Below are 17,144 nucleotides of genomic sequence, written 5' to 3' on the forward strand. Positions count from 1 at the left end.
GAAAGCTTTTGACAGTTTAAACTGGACTACACTCTTCGACATTTTGAAGGTAATGGGATTAAAATGCAGCGAAAGAATGGTTATTTACAACTTATACAGAAAACACACTGTAGTTAGAAGAATCAAAGGATATAAAAGAGAAGTAGTGGTTAAGAAGGGAGTGAGGCAGAGTTGCAACTTATCTCCGATATTTTTCAGTCTGTGCATTGAGCAAGTTCCGAACTAAACTATGGAGAAATTTGGAAAGGGAATTAAATTTCAGGAAGAAAAAATAAAAACTTTTCGTTTTGCCTATGACACCGCAATTAAATCATGGAGGCAAAAGATCTCGAAGAGCAATGGTTCAAATGGCTCTGAGCACTATGGGACTTAACAGCTGATGTCATCAGTCCCCTAGAACTTAGAACTACTTAAACCTAACTAACCTAAGGACATCACACACATCCATGCCCCAGGCAGGATTCTAACCTGCGACCGTAGCGGTCGCGCGGTTGCAGACTGAAGCGCCTAGAACCACTCGCCCCTCGAAGAGCTGTTGAACGGGATAGATAACGTATCGAAAAGAGATTATAAGGTGAACATCTATAAACTAAAGGAATGAAATGTTAAAAGATGCAGATGAGTTGTGCTATTTGGTGGTGGCCGAAGTAGGGAAGATGAGAAACGTAGACTGGCAGTAGCAACAACAGCTTTTCTTGGAAAAGAGGCGCCTCCTAACATCTAATATAAATTTACGTGGTCGGAAGTCGTTTCTGAAGGTACTAGTCCGGAGTATTGTATGGAACTGAACCGTTGACCACAGAAAATTCAAAGAAGAAGAAAATAGAAGGTTCTGAAATAAGGTGATACACAAGAATGCTGAAGGTTAGATGGGAATATCACACAACAAATGAGGTGATACTGAATTCGTACAACAAATGAGGAGATACTGAATCGAAATGGGGAAAAAATGTACAGATGTACAGCACAATTTGACTAAAAGAAAGGACAGATTGATAGGACACACTCTGGAGACTCAAGGAATTGTCAGGTTGGCAATGAAAACAAGGGGGGTGGAGGGGAAAAATTGTTGAAGGAGACGAAGGCTTGAATACAGTCAACATATTGAAATGGATACACACTGAAGGGCAGAAGAAACTGGTATAGGCATCCGCATTCAAGTACAGAAATATGTAAACAGGCAGAATATGGCGCTGCGGTCGGCAACGCCTGTATAAGACAACAAGTGTCTGTCGTAGTTGTCAGATCCGTTACTGCTGCTACAATGGTAGGTTATCAAGATTTAAGTGAGTTTAAGCAAGGTGTTATAGATGGCGCACGAGCGATGGGACACAGCATCTCCGAGGTAGTGATGAAGTAGGGATTTTCCCGTATGAGTATTTCACGAATGTATCGTGATTATCAGGAATCTGGCAAAACATCAAACCTCCAATATCGCTGCGACCGGAAAAAGATCCTGCAAGAACGTGACCAACGCTGACTGAAGAGAAACAATCAACGTGACATAAGTGCAACACCTGCTCCAGATTTCAGTGCTGGGCCATTAACAAGTGTCAGCGTGTGAACCATTCAATGAGAAATCATCGATATGGACTTTCGGAGTCGAAGACCCACTCGTGTACCCTTTCTGACTGCCAGACACAAAGCTTTATGTCTCTTCTGGGGCAATCAACGCCGATAATGGGCTGTTAGTGACTGGAAACATGTTTCCTGGCCGGACGAGTCTCATTTCAAATTGTATCGAGTGGATGGACGTGTGCAGGTATGGAGAGAACCTCATGAATCTATGGACCCTGCATGTCAGCAGGGGACTGTTCAAGCTGTTGTAGATCCTGTAATGATGTGGGGCGCGTGCAGTTTGGGTGATATGGGACCCCTGATACGTCTAGATATAACTCTGACAGGCGACACGTACATTAATCATTCTGTCTGGTCTTCTGCATCCACTCATGTCCATTGTGCATTCCGACGGACTTGAGCAATTGCAGCAGGACAATGCGACACCAAACACTTCCAGAATTGCTACCGAATGGCTGCAGGAACACTCTTCTTTTGTTTAAACACTTCCGCTGGCCATCAAACTCCCCAAACACGGACATTACTAAGCATGTCTGGGATGCCTTGCAACACGCTGGTCAGAAGAGATCTCCACGCCCTCATACTCTTACAGACTTATGAACAGCCCTGCAGGATTCGTGGTGTCAGTTCCCTCCAGCACTTCTTCAGACATTAGTCGAGACCATACCAAGTAGTGGTTGCGGAACTTCTGCGGGCTCGCAATGGCCCTACACGATATTAGGCAGGTGTACCAGTTTCCATGGCTCCTCAGTGTAGGTTGCTGTAGATACGCAGAGATGAAGAGATTTGTACAGGATAAACTAGTCTACAGAGCTGAGCTAAACCAGGCTTTCGGCTGAAGACCACAACAAAACAACGAAACTTAAACTTTGCAGTACACACAACTCTTTTAGAACCGTTCGCATTACGCAGTTAACGGCACTGCATTCACCCACATGTCAGATAATGGCAGTAGCAAAACCCATCTCAGCCAATCATGGGCCTGACGAGAAGGTTAGCTCCTCATTGTTTCTCCTGTTTTAGTGAGATAGTGTAAACTGACATGTGTCACATACTACGTAAAATTTTTTAAGAGAAGATAACTGGATGTTAATTTTGGCTTCAAAACTGTGACATTACTCTAAGAAAATGTATAGGATCGTCCCTGTCATTCTCCCTGCTTCTAAATCTGGAATATTCCTTTATTATTCATTTCTGCTTAGGTAATAATACATAGTCTCATACGCAGGGAATGAGCGTATGGGGAGCAGATGCAGGTATCCTACACCGCCGTTCAAGGCAAGGTCGTAGTGTAGATGGTTTTCCGTCGCCTTCCTCCGACGTGAAGTATCAGGTGTGTGTCCGTGTTGTGCCGATGATTGTGATGAGTGCTCGTACAGTGTAATGTTGGGTTTGTGTTGTCGTGGATGAGGGGAAGCGAGAGGGTGAAACCCGGTGCCTACTGCTCTCGCAAAAACACCGAGAGGACCGCCGAACTTAACATCTCCCCATCGGACCGATCACCATCAGAAGTGTCACATTCCTTCACTTCTTGAGACATTGCGGAGAGGGTTGGGTGTTTAGTCCAGGACATTGGCGCAATTAATTAGAAACTTCGCGCCACACTAAAAGTTTACCTTTCCGATAGGTTATTATTATCGAGAAGGCAGATCAGATTACAGAGTAGAAACTAATCAGTTTTTTCCGGGGTTTTCGCTTCAGAGTTGGAGATCTACACCTGAGGATATTCGATAAGAAAGCGACGCCGGAAAATTGATACAATCAAGTAAAAAGTATTGTTTGAGTTCTTCTGGGCAACGACTCTAGGTAGGTGTGTGGAGTTAGTCATTAATGGATGAACAACAAAATTAAAAGTATGCTTCTCCCTTGTGCGATGTGTGATGCGAGCGCCATGACAGAACAGCACATAAACAACTAGCAAACTTCTGACGAAACCCCGCTATGGCCTTATGAAAAAAATGTAGTTATGAATTTAAGGAACTTTTGAACAACGTAGAGGTGACGTTAAATTTGACAAACGACAGAGAAAAGCTGTACAGGACATCTGGCGAAGATGAGTCAGGGGATGGCATGAATCGATACATGTAAAGAATGGTAGTGTTAATATACACAATACCGTCGACATTCGTGGCCGCACTCAGAAATTCTTGGGTCTTGGTGCTACGTCATCGTTTCCAGTTGGTGTCTGACCTGAAGACTGTACTGCCAATTCCGACGTTTCGGCCTTTTTGCTGACGATTTCTTCTGGGATCTAGCTGCACCCTTTGGCAGACTGTCAGACGTCCACAAACTTAGCAGTTTAACGGACACCGGTAAATAGACGGGAAGTTTCAAAGTCTTTGCGACAAACGTCTACGGGTCATAAATCACCTCATTGGAAACGATTTCTACTGCAGACAAAATGATGCTGACTCTTCTCAGTTACGCTAGTCATCTTTTTATTGAATTTGTGGGCGCTGGAATAATAAAATGTCACCGAACTAGCAGGGTCTACTAACCAAGTATGCAGCATGCTACCAACCCCTGCATACTGATAGAGCGATTTTTAACAAGAAAACAAGTATGAGTGTCTGTACTCGGAGAAACGTATTTTAGATGTAAATCATGAACTTTTTTTATTATATTGTTAATTTCACTTTTTATTGGCTTTCTGTACGTGCCTACACAGCCATCTTCACGCTGGAAATTTGACTCTACTGTTTTTTGACAATGCAGCTTATACATTGGTATAAGCCATACCTCGATACGAAGATACAACAAGCTTAAAAATGACATATTACGACATAAAATAAGCTTTATAGCTACAGTGTATGGAAACGAGTAAAGAGTCAGGAACTTAAATTTTGCTAGGACTACCGCCTTTCGCATGGAACAGATACCTGTATGATAGGCAGTACACATTGCATATGAACGTCGCAGTGTGCCTACGCCATGGCGCCTCTCAAGGGCACAACCAGTTTAAAACGACGTCTAGCGTCACCGGAAAGCGTCGGCGAACATTTTGGCTCTTACAAAAGTTGTTGTCCGTAGCGTGAGCTATCACTCTAGCCGTTTGGCGCAAAGTCTTTGAAACATCCCGTAAATACTACTGAAAATAACTGGAATTAACATGTGTAATTGTTTTTCTCCTGGTTCATCGGTACAAATATTTACCACCCTATGCCTCATAGCATGCTCAAAAATACATAACCAATTCAGAATGTTCATTCATTGTTATTCCAAAGAATACAAACTGACACGAGTTTCAATAAAATTACAAATGCGTCACTGTTGCGAAGGGGTTTGTTTTTATGTAAATGGACACCATTTTCGGACTTGAGTCCATTATCAAGTCACCCACATTAAGTCCTACCACAACACCACAATGTTGACGGTTTGATAATGGACTTAAGTCTGAAACTGACCGCCGTTTAAATAGAAACAAACTCCTGTTCATCACTGATGGTTTTGTAACCTCATTGAATCATAGTAAGTTGCTGCCTATTTTCATCCAGGAAACAAACTCCTGTTCATCACTGATGGTTTTGTAACCTCATTGAATCATAGTAAGTTGCTGCCTATTTTCATCCAGCGTGCTGGAAGTGAGTTGACGTGTGTTCACTTGTTATGATGGAAAAAAATCCTTTGCCACTTAAAGGTTTAAGAAGAGTATTTTCAGGATTTATCGCCTTCATCCTTTTGAATGGCAAGTCAATAAAGTTGAAGTGACTGGAGGACACGTCCACCTGTATAGTAGTGGCTGAAGTACGGAGCGTAACCGGCGTCTGGTTGTGTTCTTGTTTGCACCCGCCGGTGGTGTCCTCGTAGCTCTGAATTTCGGGGCAAGCAATCATGCAGCTGGCACCGTGAAGCCGTCCTCATGGCTAAAACTATCTACTGACAATATTTCGGCGGTGACACGTTCAGCCGCTAGCAATAGACAGAGTTTGTTTACGACTGAATTCCCAAAATTTTATAAACCGACTAATATACCGCAAGAACATGTTGATTCATAAGCTATAAAGCAGCAGCACACAACCATAAGAGGGGACAATAATTTCTGAAAAACTTGGAAATTTGTGGGAAGTTACTACGGGACCAAACTGGTGAGGTCATCGGCCCCTACTTAATCTAACTTAATTAACTTACGCTAAGGACAACACACAGATCTACGCCCGACGGAGCACTAGAACCTCCGACGGGATCAGCCGCACGAACTGTGGCAAGGCGTGCGCTAATAATTGCAATCATGTTTGAGAACATTTCGCATGGGGAATATCAGCGAATTAAAAACAGTCCTGACGGCACTAAAATATTTTGTTAGAAATGGTAACTGGTTTCAGAAAGTATTACACCATGATGGCAGGTGCTGGCGGTGAAGGAGCAGGTATCGTGGTGTAATATGGTCTCTAGATGGTCGTAATTTGACCGAAATCGATTACAAATGGTTCAAATGGCTCTGAGCACTATGCGACTTAACATCTGTGGTCATCAGTCCCCTAGAACTTACAACTACTTCAACATAACTAACCTAAGGACATCACACACATCCATGCCCGAGGCAGGATTCGAACCTGCGACCGTAGCGGTTAGGCGGTTCCAGACTGAAGCGACTAGAACCTCTCGGCCACACTGGCCGGCGAAATTGGTTACCATTGCCAATAAATACTCGCATTTTATTGCAGTCAAGATTCTTATTAATTCAAGTCTATTAAGTTACCGTTACTCATAACTTACAGCTGTATATTACGTGGCATTAAATTTTTGTATTTATGAGCATGTTAGCAGATTACCGAGTTTGTTGATGATACTATTGTCTAAACATTATATTTTCCTGATACTCCCTCTGTGCTTTTGCAGATGCTTGACAACGGCATAAGTCCGAAATCGAGATATCAGAATAAAATATACAGCCTTAAGCGGGATGTTACGTCTTATAAACAGTTCGTACAAACTGCGGATCGCCGTATTAGAAGAAGCGATATGCGCACCTGTAGTTTCTCCTTGTACTCGGCGACTATGGCGTCGATGTCGGTGGAACTGCTCTCTTCGCTGCTGCCTTCGGACGAGGACGTGACCTCTTCGTCCTCGACGTCCGAGTCTCCTATGGGGAAGCGCTGCTTGCAGTACGCCAGCCGGTCGTCGCTGTTGTTGATGTCGATGACGCGCACACTGTGCTGCCCGTCCACGCTGTCGAACAGATCCCTGGGAAAGGTGACAGACGACCTGCTGTCGGCGCCAGGGGACTTGCCGGCCATATTTCTGCTGAATTTCTTCCAGTCGGGAGGGACCGAGGAGAGGTCGGAGTGGCCGTTTGCCGGCAGGACGGTGCTCACGTGGCACGGGGCTCCGTTGGCCACGGGCCGGAAGACTTCACCGTTGGCGAATCCGTTGGCCGCCGGCACGGCGTAGACGCCGTTGAGGTGCAGTGAGGAGGCGGGGCGGCGCGTGTAGGTGTGCGCGCCCACCTCCACCTGGTCGTCGCCCAGCAGGCGGGCCAGCGAGCTGGCGCCCGGCGTCGAGGCGCCGCTCGGGGCGCCGGCGTCGGCGTCGGCGTCGTCGAGCAGCGCCGCCTCGGACCGCGAGCGGCCCAGCGCCAGCCCCAGGCCGGCGCGCAGACGCTGCAGCGCCAGCCGCCGCCGCGACGCCTCCGCCGCCGCCATCGACCACTCCTCGTCGCCGCTGTCCTCGTCCTCCCGCCGGATAGGCAAGCGGCGGTACCGCCCACCACCTGAGGGCGCCTCTGCAACAGGGAGGCGACCGCCAGTTAGCATTCGTTACGGTGACACTACCACATAGAAAGAAAGATCCCTTATCATTTAGCTACAAAATAGCAGGCCAGCAACTGGAAGCAGTTAATTCCATAAATTATCTCGGAGTACGCATTAGGGACTGGTTTAAAATGGAATGATCATATAAAGTTGATCGTCGGTAAAGCAGATGCCAGATTGAGATTCATTGGAAGAATCCGAAGGAAATGCAATCCGAAAACAAAGGAAGTAGGTTACAGTACGCTTGTTAGCCCACTGCTTGAATACTGATCAGCAGTGTGGGATCCGTACCAGATACGGTTGATAGAAGAGATAGAGAAGATCCAACGGAGAGCAGCGCGCTTCGTTACAGGATCACTTAGCAATCGCGAAAGCGTTACGGAGATGATGAATAAACTCCAGTGGAAGACTCTGCTAGAGAGACGCTCAGTAGCTCGGTACGGGCTTTTGTTAAAGTTTCGAGAACATACCTTCACCGAAGAGTCAAGCAGTATATTGCTCCTTCTACGTATATCTCGCGAAGAGACCATGAGGATAAAATCAGAGAGATTAGAGCCCACACAGAGGCATACCGAAAATCTTTCTTTCCACGAACAATACGAGACTGGAACAGAAGGGAGAACCGATAGAGGTACTCAGGGTACCCTCCGCCACACACCGTAAGGTCGCTTGCGGAGTATGGATGTAGATGTAGATAGATGTAATATTGTCGTTGTTAGGCCTTCAATTCGAGGACAACTACTACAGCTTTAGTTTGTCCTTCGCAGTTTTATCTGCCGAAACGTGGGGGAGGTGGCCTAAAATGACATAACAAAAGGAAAAAACTGTACTGTAGTAACATTTTCATGAATTATGAGCTACATTTGTTTTGCAAGTTGGCGTTTATAACAACACAGTGAATCACGAAAGAAAACTAGATTATACCCTACATGATTACTAGCGAACCCAGCAATTCTTCGCAGTTGCTAAATATTTATGTAAGTGGTATACGTGGCCTGATGTCCTTAATTCCCCTCCCCCCTTTGCCTGTCCACCTCTTCCTCCCGCTACCTCTGTTCACCTCATCCTTCCCCCTCTTTCTGTCTATCCCCTCCTTCCCTCTCTATATACAGTCTTCTCTTCCTCGCTGCATCTGACCTCGAGCCTTGTTAATTTTAGTGTCAACGAAGCCTCGATTGGGAATTGAAATCGCTTAAAATGACCGGGTAAACTGGTTGGGACCTTTAGTATACGGGATATGCTCATGGATCTGTGAGGATAGTATTTCGCATAGTTTTAATCTTTACGCGGGTTGGATTACGAATTGTCGGACATTTCAATTCCGTAATTGTGCTGTAATCATACACAGATAAGCCATAAATACATCTTCCCTGTTTTCTGTCTTAGGAAGACAACAGAATAGTACATAGTTGTATATACCATTTTTGAATGAAATTAGTTATAAGGAGAAAGAATATATTTAGGAGAAACAATTTTTATGATGTTTAAATGTGCTGATATCATACCTAAAACAGTCTGCGAGAAAAAAACGAAACAGTTTTTTTTTTCAGCACAGCGTTCTCTTTTTCCCAGTCGGTTTGAATAGAAAAGTTGTACATTGTTGTTTAAATTTATTTGTAGCTGCCTGAATATTTATTAGAATATCGTCTGAAAATATAGATTATAATGTATTTTTAGAAAGCTTCCACAGTGTCATATCATGAGCATCGTTCGATAAACTGACATTCCACAGAAAATCAAAATTATTTGAAAACGTCACATGTAAACATCTTTGACGTTTGTGAAACCCCAGCACGTTCACTGTTATCCCTTTATTAGCACTTAACACACATGAGCCATGTTTAGGTTAGAGTGAATAAGTAAGTCACTAAAATATAGACGAGGAACATCAACATCATCATCATCATCATCATCATCATCGACACCACCATCATCATCATTGCCAATTTCAGTCCTCGTGGCTAACTCATATGTCAGTTCTCGTAGATCATTCAGTTTTGTTGGAACTGATCCAAACCTTTATTAGTTCCTACAGTTTTCTTGTTCTTGCTTGTATTCGCCTTCTTAAAATAGCTTGAGGAACACTAATAATTTTGAGGCACTTTGCCAACCCATTTGCTTGTTATTAGCATGCTCTCTGAATCCAAGGACTGGCGATTATTGATTCTCTTATAGTTTTGACTCATTATCACAAAAATTATAACAGTAATAATAATAGTAATAATAAGCTACATGTTATATTATCATAACCAGAAACGAATGGAAAGACAGGAGGCATAAACTGTGGTTATGGGTAAGTCCCCGCTCACAGCATGTCATTTTATTCACAGTTACAGCATTCTGTGTACAAGAGCAATACTCATAACCACGTGAGGCTACATACCCAGAAGTATGCTTAAAATGTTCGCCAAAATAAGTATTTACTCACATTCTGTATAAAAATATTACAAATCAGGTGATACAGGCGTAGTGTGCCAAAGAAGAATAATTATCACAACTTCTAAAACCCGATGTGTACGGATTCTTCGCATATCACTTAAGGGTCTAAGCTCTAAAATAACCGTCTCTTCCCTTTCCGGCGTAACAGTGTCGCCAATACAAGAACGTATCCGTGTTCCATAACATTCTTGCACTTGTGACATTAACAATTAATAAGATACACGTCATTTTAGCTGGCTGTGTGGTTTTAGGACCTCCCCTACCTGCTTACTGTAATCAATCCTTGGCTCCCTCTAAGGTTCCCCATCGCCCCACCCCATAGACCCACTTCAATACTAACTGACGATTCATATATTCTAGGACGTACTTTGTGTTGTAAATTTTTTCCTGAATTATACAGCACCTCCTCTTTAGTTATTACACACATAAGCGAAAGTGTAATGGTTAGCATTTCTGCCTAGCAAGCAAGAAGACCTGGGTTCGAGTCTCGGCCGCAGCACAACTTTTAATTCATTTCGTCTGCTTCGATGATTATCAACGAAAGTGTTGCATCCTAATATGTCGTGCAGGTGTGCTGTTATCGTGACTCTTCTTGTACCGATGTGAAGGTCACTCCAGACGTTGTAAACACAGATACAATGAGCACTATCTGCGGGCCGGCCGCTGTGGCCGAGCGGTTCTAGGCGCTTCAGTCTGGAACAGCGCTGCTGTTATGGTCGCAAGTTCGAATTCTGCCTCGGACATGGTTGTCTGTGATGTCCTTAGGTTATTTAGGTTTAAGTAGTTCTAAGTCTAGGGGACTGATGAAATCAGATATCAAGTCTCATGGTGCTTATTTGCCATTTGAACCATTTCGAGCTACCTGCGGGTAGAATTCATTCGCATGGATTGCCGCTCTTCAGTTAAGGGGGGTAGGATGTCAAACTTGGAGCAGAAGTGGCATCACAGGACATTTTACTTTCCAGTGTCTATACTTTTACAAATAAATTCATAAAACTTTGTCAGCATCACCAGGAAGGATTCAGGATTCACACTCTTGCAGTGGAAGTTCGAAAACATAGCAAAATAATTTTTTTTACTTGTGAAATTTCATCATTTTTTCACTTACTAATGGCTGCATTTGTTGCTATAGGTACGCTTTTCTTCATAAGTTAGAGAGATTCTTCGATGAATTTTGCACAGCATACAAACCATATTTACAGGTGTATTAAACTCTGGAATTTATTTAATTTACGAAAAAACGAATGATCTATTGTATTTTAAACTTCATGTTTAAAAAAACACAAATTTTGTAGTTAATTACATCAATTTTTACCACAGTTTGTAATAGATTCTAGAGTTCTGGAGTTTCATACACCTTTAAGTATGGTTTGTATGCTGTACAAAATTAATCGAACCATCTCTCTTACTTATGAAGAAAAGTGTACCTATAGCAACAAATGCTGCCATTAGTATGTGAAAAAAATGATGAAATTTCACAGGTAAATAATTACTTCGTTATGTTTTCGAACTTCCACTGCTGTTGTTGTTGTGGTCTTCAGTCGTGAGACTGGTTTGATGCAGCTCTCCATGCTACTCTATCCTGTGCAAGCTTCTTCATCTCCCAGTACCTACTGCAACCTACATCCTTCTGAATCTGCTTAGTGTCCTCATCTCTCGGTCTCCCTCTACGATTTTTACCCTCCACACTGCCCTCCAATGCTAAATTTGTGATTCATTGATGCCTCAAAACATGTCCTACCAACCGATCCCTTCTTCTAGTCAAGTTGTGCCACAAACTTCTCTTCTCCTCAATCCTATTCAATACCTCCTCATTAGTTACGTGATCTATCCACCTTATCTTCAGTATTCTTCTGTAGCACCACATTTCGAAAGCTTCTATTCTCTTCTTGTCCAAACTAGTTATCGTCCATGTTTCACTTCCATACATGGCTACACTCCAAACAAATATTTTCAGAAATGACTTACTGACACTTAAATCTATATTCAATGTTAACAAATTTCTCTTCTTCAGAAACGCTTTCTGAGTGTGAATTCGGAATCCTTCCTGCTCATGCTGACAAAGTTTTATGAATTTATTTGTAAAAGTATAGACAGTGGAAATTAAAATGTCCAGTGGTGCCTCTCCTGCTCCAAGTCGGCCCGCTTGACGTCCTACCCCCGTTAAGAATGAAGCCCAGTAGGGACGCATTAGAGACGTGTATGGAACGGTGGAGTGAACGTCCATTATGCCACGAAGGAGAATCGTGATCATGTCCGCATTGTCACATTACGGGCAGTAGTGTAGACCAGAGAAGTGCACAGGAGGCGAAGTGATGCTATGCGGTCGTGGAATCGGTTCCAGTAGACAGGTAGTACCGAGGACATACAACACACAGGCTCTCCACGTTGGACAGGTGGACAGGATGATTGATATCTGTGACTTTCGAGTCAAATGAACTGTGGCGGAGTGGTCCAGAACTTAATTCGACTGTAGGACGTTACGAAGCTGTTAGGGGATGATTGCATGATGCGGATCTCCATTCCCCACGTCGTACACCACAACACCACGGACTCCGTTACAGATGGACAAGAGATCTTGCGGAAAGGCCGCCCCATGATGGGCGTCGGATGTTGCTTATAGGCGAAACTCGTATCTGTTCGTACCCTTGGAAACAATCTCATAATACTGAACACCTCCAGCCCTGTGTCCCACAGATGGACCCACGTTATCGGGTGGCTTTACATGAGGCCACCATACCACCTTCGCGGTTGGTAACGGCCGTCTCATTGCTCTACGATGCAGGACGAAATTCTGCAGTCATTTTTGGGACAGTACCGCCAAAATTTTGGTAGTGATTTCATGTTGCTAGATGGTAACTCGCTTGCTCGCGTGCTGTTCTCGTGAAGATGCTCCTTCAGCACGTTAGCGTCAGTAGATTGAAGAAGCCTGCCTGTTCCCCTGTCGTGAAGCCAGTCGAACATGTGTGAGATCGATTGAAACGAGATGTTTTTGGAAGTCGACAACGACCAGTACGACTTAAGCAGAATCGCCATTGAAGATAGTGACAATGTGAATCAGAGTTCGTTTGATGATGTCCTTGACGGTATGTCACGATGGCATCAAGTTTGCATCCGAGCAAGGGGACATTCCACAGTATACTGTCGTTGCTCGCGACTGCTGTAAGAAAACCCTCATGGGAAACAGAAAATTGTGTAATTCCACAAATGTTTTCTTTTTCTCTTTGGTGATCTGGGAACATTGAAAATGAACATATACGCATGCCTAACAGCCAGCTTTTATTTGCTATGGCATGAATTTCGAAATAAAGGGGTGAAGAAAAACTTTTGTTTATGTGAGTTGATCCACCCATCTAATATGTAGCAGTCTTGTGTAGTGCCATGTTTCAAATTCTTCAGTTTCTTGTGTAAACTGTTTATCTTTCACATTTCCCTTTCGTACTAGGCTGCGGCGTTGTGAAAGAACGTGGTAACCTAACAGTAATGGTGGTGGACTTGAACGTTGTCACAGGGGAAGAAATTGAAGATGGTTTTACGGGAAAATACGGGCTCGGTAGTAGGTATGAGTAAACTTCAGCGGATAATAGCAAGCATACTGTTCAGAAATCACAAGAGGGGGAGGTTTACTGGCAAAATGCCTAAAGACACGGGGTGACACCACCTGCAATACATGAACGTGAGATTCCGCAGTCAAGCACTTTTACTTCCGTTTATGTTTCGTATTCGGGAATTAGTGGATTACTTCGAACAATTAGGTATACATTCATCGGTAGGTTACTGTTTGTTTCTGAGTTACATACCTATTGTTAAAAATAGAAAAAAAAACAATAGTAAGAGAGTTTAAACACTGACGTCCTATCGACGTCGAGTTCATTAGGGATGGACCATCAAGACAGAGAAGGATGGACTATGAAAAGGAGTAAGGTTTTTGCACTTCAGTGGCCACATTTCAAACAAAATGCACGTGTCAGATTTAGAAGTGTCAAAAAGTAAGTTTCCGAAACGATAGCTCAGAAAGACGAGACGGGCGCTGTACAACAAACTGGGTGTGTTGTAAAACCGACACGGCCTCTAGTAATCAAATTACGAACAAGCACTACTAAGTCGCGGTGCACCCAGCCGACAGTCTGCGGAACAATTACGTATATTTTGCAATAGTTTCTGTTTTCTGTGGAATTAGGAGTGTCCCTCTGTAATCAAGCATTTACATATGGCAATGAGTTGATTTAAATGAGGAATTTGGCAACCTTTCGGCTGTCGAAGAAAAAAATGTTGCAGGCAAGAAAAGACCATAACGTTAGTTCTTGCGTCAGTTCCCGTCAGATCACCGAAATTCAGCGGTTTCAGGCTTGACTAGCACTTGGATGGGTCACCGTTCGGGTCTGCTGATTGCTGTTGGCAAGCGAGGTGCACTCAGCCCTTGTGAGACCAGTTGAGGATCTACTTGATTGAGAAGTAGCGGCACCAGTCACAAAAACTGACAACGCTGACGCCTAAAGGCTGAGAATGACACGACGGCCGGTCGGTAACGTTGGGCCTTCGATGCCTGTTCAGACAGTGTATGTTATATGATGAATCACTTAAAACTAAAGCATAAGCCCAGATATTTCTATTTGTGACTAGGGCAGCATGTGGGACAACAATAAATCAGTGTTTATGTCATTTCCAGACTAATAATTATAGCTATTACTTGTAGTACTTTTTGGGTTGGTTAGTATAAAAAAATGGCTCTGAGCACTATGGGACTCAACTGCTGTGGTCATCAGCCCCCTAGAACTTAGAACTACTTAAACCTAACTAACCTAAGGACATCACACACACCCATGCCCGAGGCAGGATTCGAACCTGCGACTTTAGCAGCAGCGCGGCTCCGGACTGGAGTGCCTAGAAACGCATGGCCACCGCGGCCGGCTGGTTGGTTAGTATCTCCAAGTGCAAGTGGCAAGAGCAAGACCTTAATGCTCATTTTCCTTTGGAAAATAGGTTAGAAGTTGAATAGTGATGTATGAACACAACACAGATAGTGTATACCGACAGGCAGAGTTCACCTAGTGGTGCAGCTACAGCCGTGCAGAAAACATCAGGGACGCTGTGTTTGTCAGAAGACGGTAATACACAGAGAAAATCAGAACCAGCTCTCTGATGTGTGTATGTATTAACGTATCCTCACTCCCTGTATTCGAGGAACGTACATCATAGAATTTGTGAAGAACATGTGATACGAAATTAATTTAAGAACTGTAATACCAAAGGGTCTCATAACTTCGTTTATCACTAAATTTGTGAAGAACATGTGATACGAAATTAATTTAAGAACTGTAATAACAAAGGGTCTCATAACTTCGTTTATCACTACTTCGCTTAGCAATATCCGTCTACATTCGGGAAGACATTCTCTCTCTCTCTCTCTCTCTCTTTTATTTTATTATTAAATGTGTCGCATTTAATTAGCATGCGCAGTGCATCCTTAGTTGGCTGGAATGTTACATACAGGTGGCAAGCCCACCCACATGGATAGGCCCTCACAGATGTAGCTGAAAGGTATCCCATGTTAAACATTGCTTGTATATTTTATAGTTTCTTGTCGCTATCGAGGCTCTTTGTTTTCATGCTACGTTATTCTACGTGAGCTAGCTGTGAAATTTTGAAAATTGATGTACATGGCAGAAATGTCACAGGTGCACCGTATACTTGCTAGGGGTGCACGAAGGTTTTGACGCTAGTGATGTTAAAATTGTTTTAGAGACACTTCTGAAAACGTCGTCCGTTTACACAAACGGACAACTTGTTTCTGTGTGCTAATGATTGTCTAAGACACTCAAAAACACCAGGCGTCTCACCACTAATGGCTGTAGCTTCAGTCAAATGGGCAGTCAGCTCTACATATGTACATACATTAACCCTTGTTCTATAGATAATGAATATGACATTTCGTAATGATGTGGAACGTGTCACTTTAACATAAATTTTATTTACACAAAATAGTTAATTAATTAATTTATGTACACTTACTACTTTATATCTAAAAATTCATCTATTGAGCAGAAGGAGTTGTCATACAGAAATTATTTTAATTTGATTTTAAACGTTGGTTGGCTATCTCTTAGGCTTTAATACTATTTGGCAAATGACCAAAGATTTTAGTGGAAGCATAATTCACCCCTTTCTGTGCCAAAATGAGATTTAATCCAGAACAGTGAATATCATCCTTTCTTCTAGTGTTGTAGCTATGCACTCCGCTGTTATTTTTAAATTGGGGTGAGTTATCCATGACAAATTTCATAAGTGAATGAATGTATTGCGAAGGAACTGTGAATATCCGGAGTTCCTTAAAGAAATGTCTGCAAGGTGATCTTGTGTGGGCTCCAGTTATTATTCTGATTACACACTTTTGTGCAATGAATACTTTCTCTCTTAATTGCCCCAAAATATGATGCCCTATGAAAGCAGTGAATGAAAATAGGCATAGTAGGCTAATTTACTGATATGTTTATCACCAAAATTTGCAATAAGCCTAATAGCATAAGTAGCTGAACCTAACCCTTTCAGCAGATCATCGATGTGTTTCTTGCAATTCAATTTCTCATCAATGTAGTATTCTGCCTTAGGAACAGACTTCCGTTCATAGTCTATATTTATCAATGGTGTTATGGCATTTGCTGTACAGAATTGTATAAACTGTGTTTTCTCAAAGTTTAGTGAGAGTTCATTTGCAGAGAACCACTTAATAATTTTATGAAAGACATTATTTGCAATTTACTCAGATGATTCTTGCTTCTTGGATGCGATTGCTATACTTGTATCATCAGCAAAAGGAACTAGCTTTGCATCTTCATGAATATAGAGTGGCAAGTCGTTAATGTATATTAAGAACAATAAGTGATGCAAGACTGAATCCTGTGGGAGTCCATTCGTGATACCTCTTCAGTTAGAGAGTATTCTGCTGATTTTTGTAGACTATCTGTACTGTTAATTTCAACCTTCTGCATTCTTCCAGTTAAGTATGAGTTAAACTATTTGTGCACTGTCCCACTCATACCACAATACATGAAGAATTTCATACAATCAAAAGCCTTTGAGAGATCACAAAATATCCCAATGGGTGATGTTCGGTTAATCAATACATTTAATATTTGATCAGTGAAAGCATATATAGCATTTTCTGTTGAAAGGCCTTTCTCAAAACCAAATTGACATTTTGTTAGTACTTCATTTTTACAAATATGTGATGCTACTCTTAAATACATTACTTTTACAAGAATTTTGGATAAAGCTGTGAGAAGTGAGATTGGGTGGTAGTTGTTAGCATCAGATCCATCCCCTTTTTATGCAATGGGTTAACAATAGCGTATTTCAGTCTATCTGGAAAAATACCCC

General features: G+C 42.6%; 1 protein-coding gene across 1 annotated transcript in view; it reads right to left on the bottom strand.

Annotated features, from left to right (window-relative positions):
* Positions 1-17,144, bottom strand: part of LOC126355554 (uncharacterized) — a 936,011-nt gene that overhangs the window by 27,880 nt on the left and 890,987 nt on the right. Inside the window, exon 8 of the mRNA XM_050005911.1 lies at positions 6,549-7,300. Coding sequence (XP_049861868.1) covers positions 6,549-7,300 — 752 coding nt within the window. The remainder of the gene's footprint in view (positions 1-6,548; positions 7,301-17,144) is intronic.

The sequence above is a fragment of the Schistocerca gregaria genome, chromosome 3, assembly GCF_023897955.1.
Source record: "Schistocerca gregaria isolate iqSchGreg1 chromosome 3, iqSchGreg1.2, whole genome shotgun sequence".
Taxonomy (NCBI): Eukaryota; Metazoa; Arthropoda; class Insecta; order Orthoptera; family Acrididae; genus Schistocerca; species Schistocerca gregaria.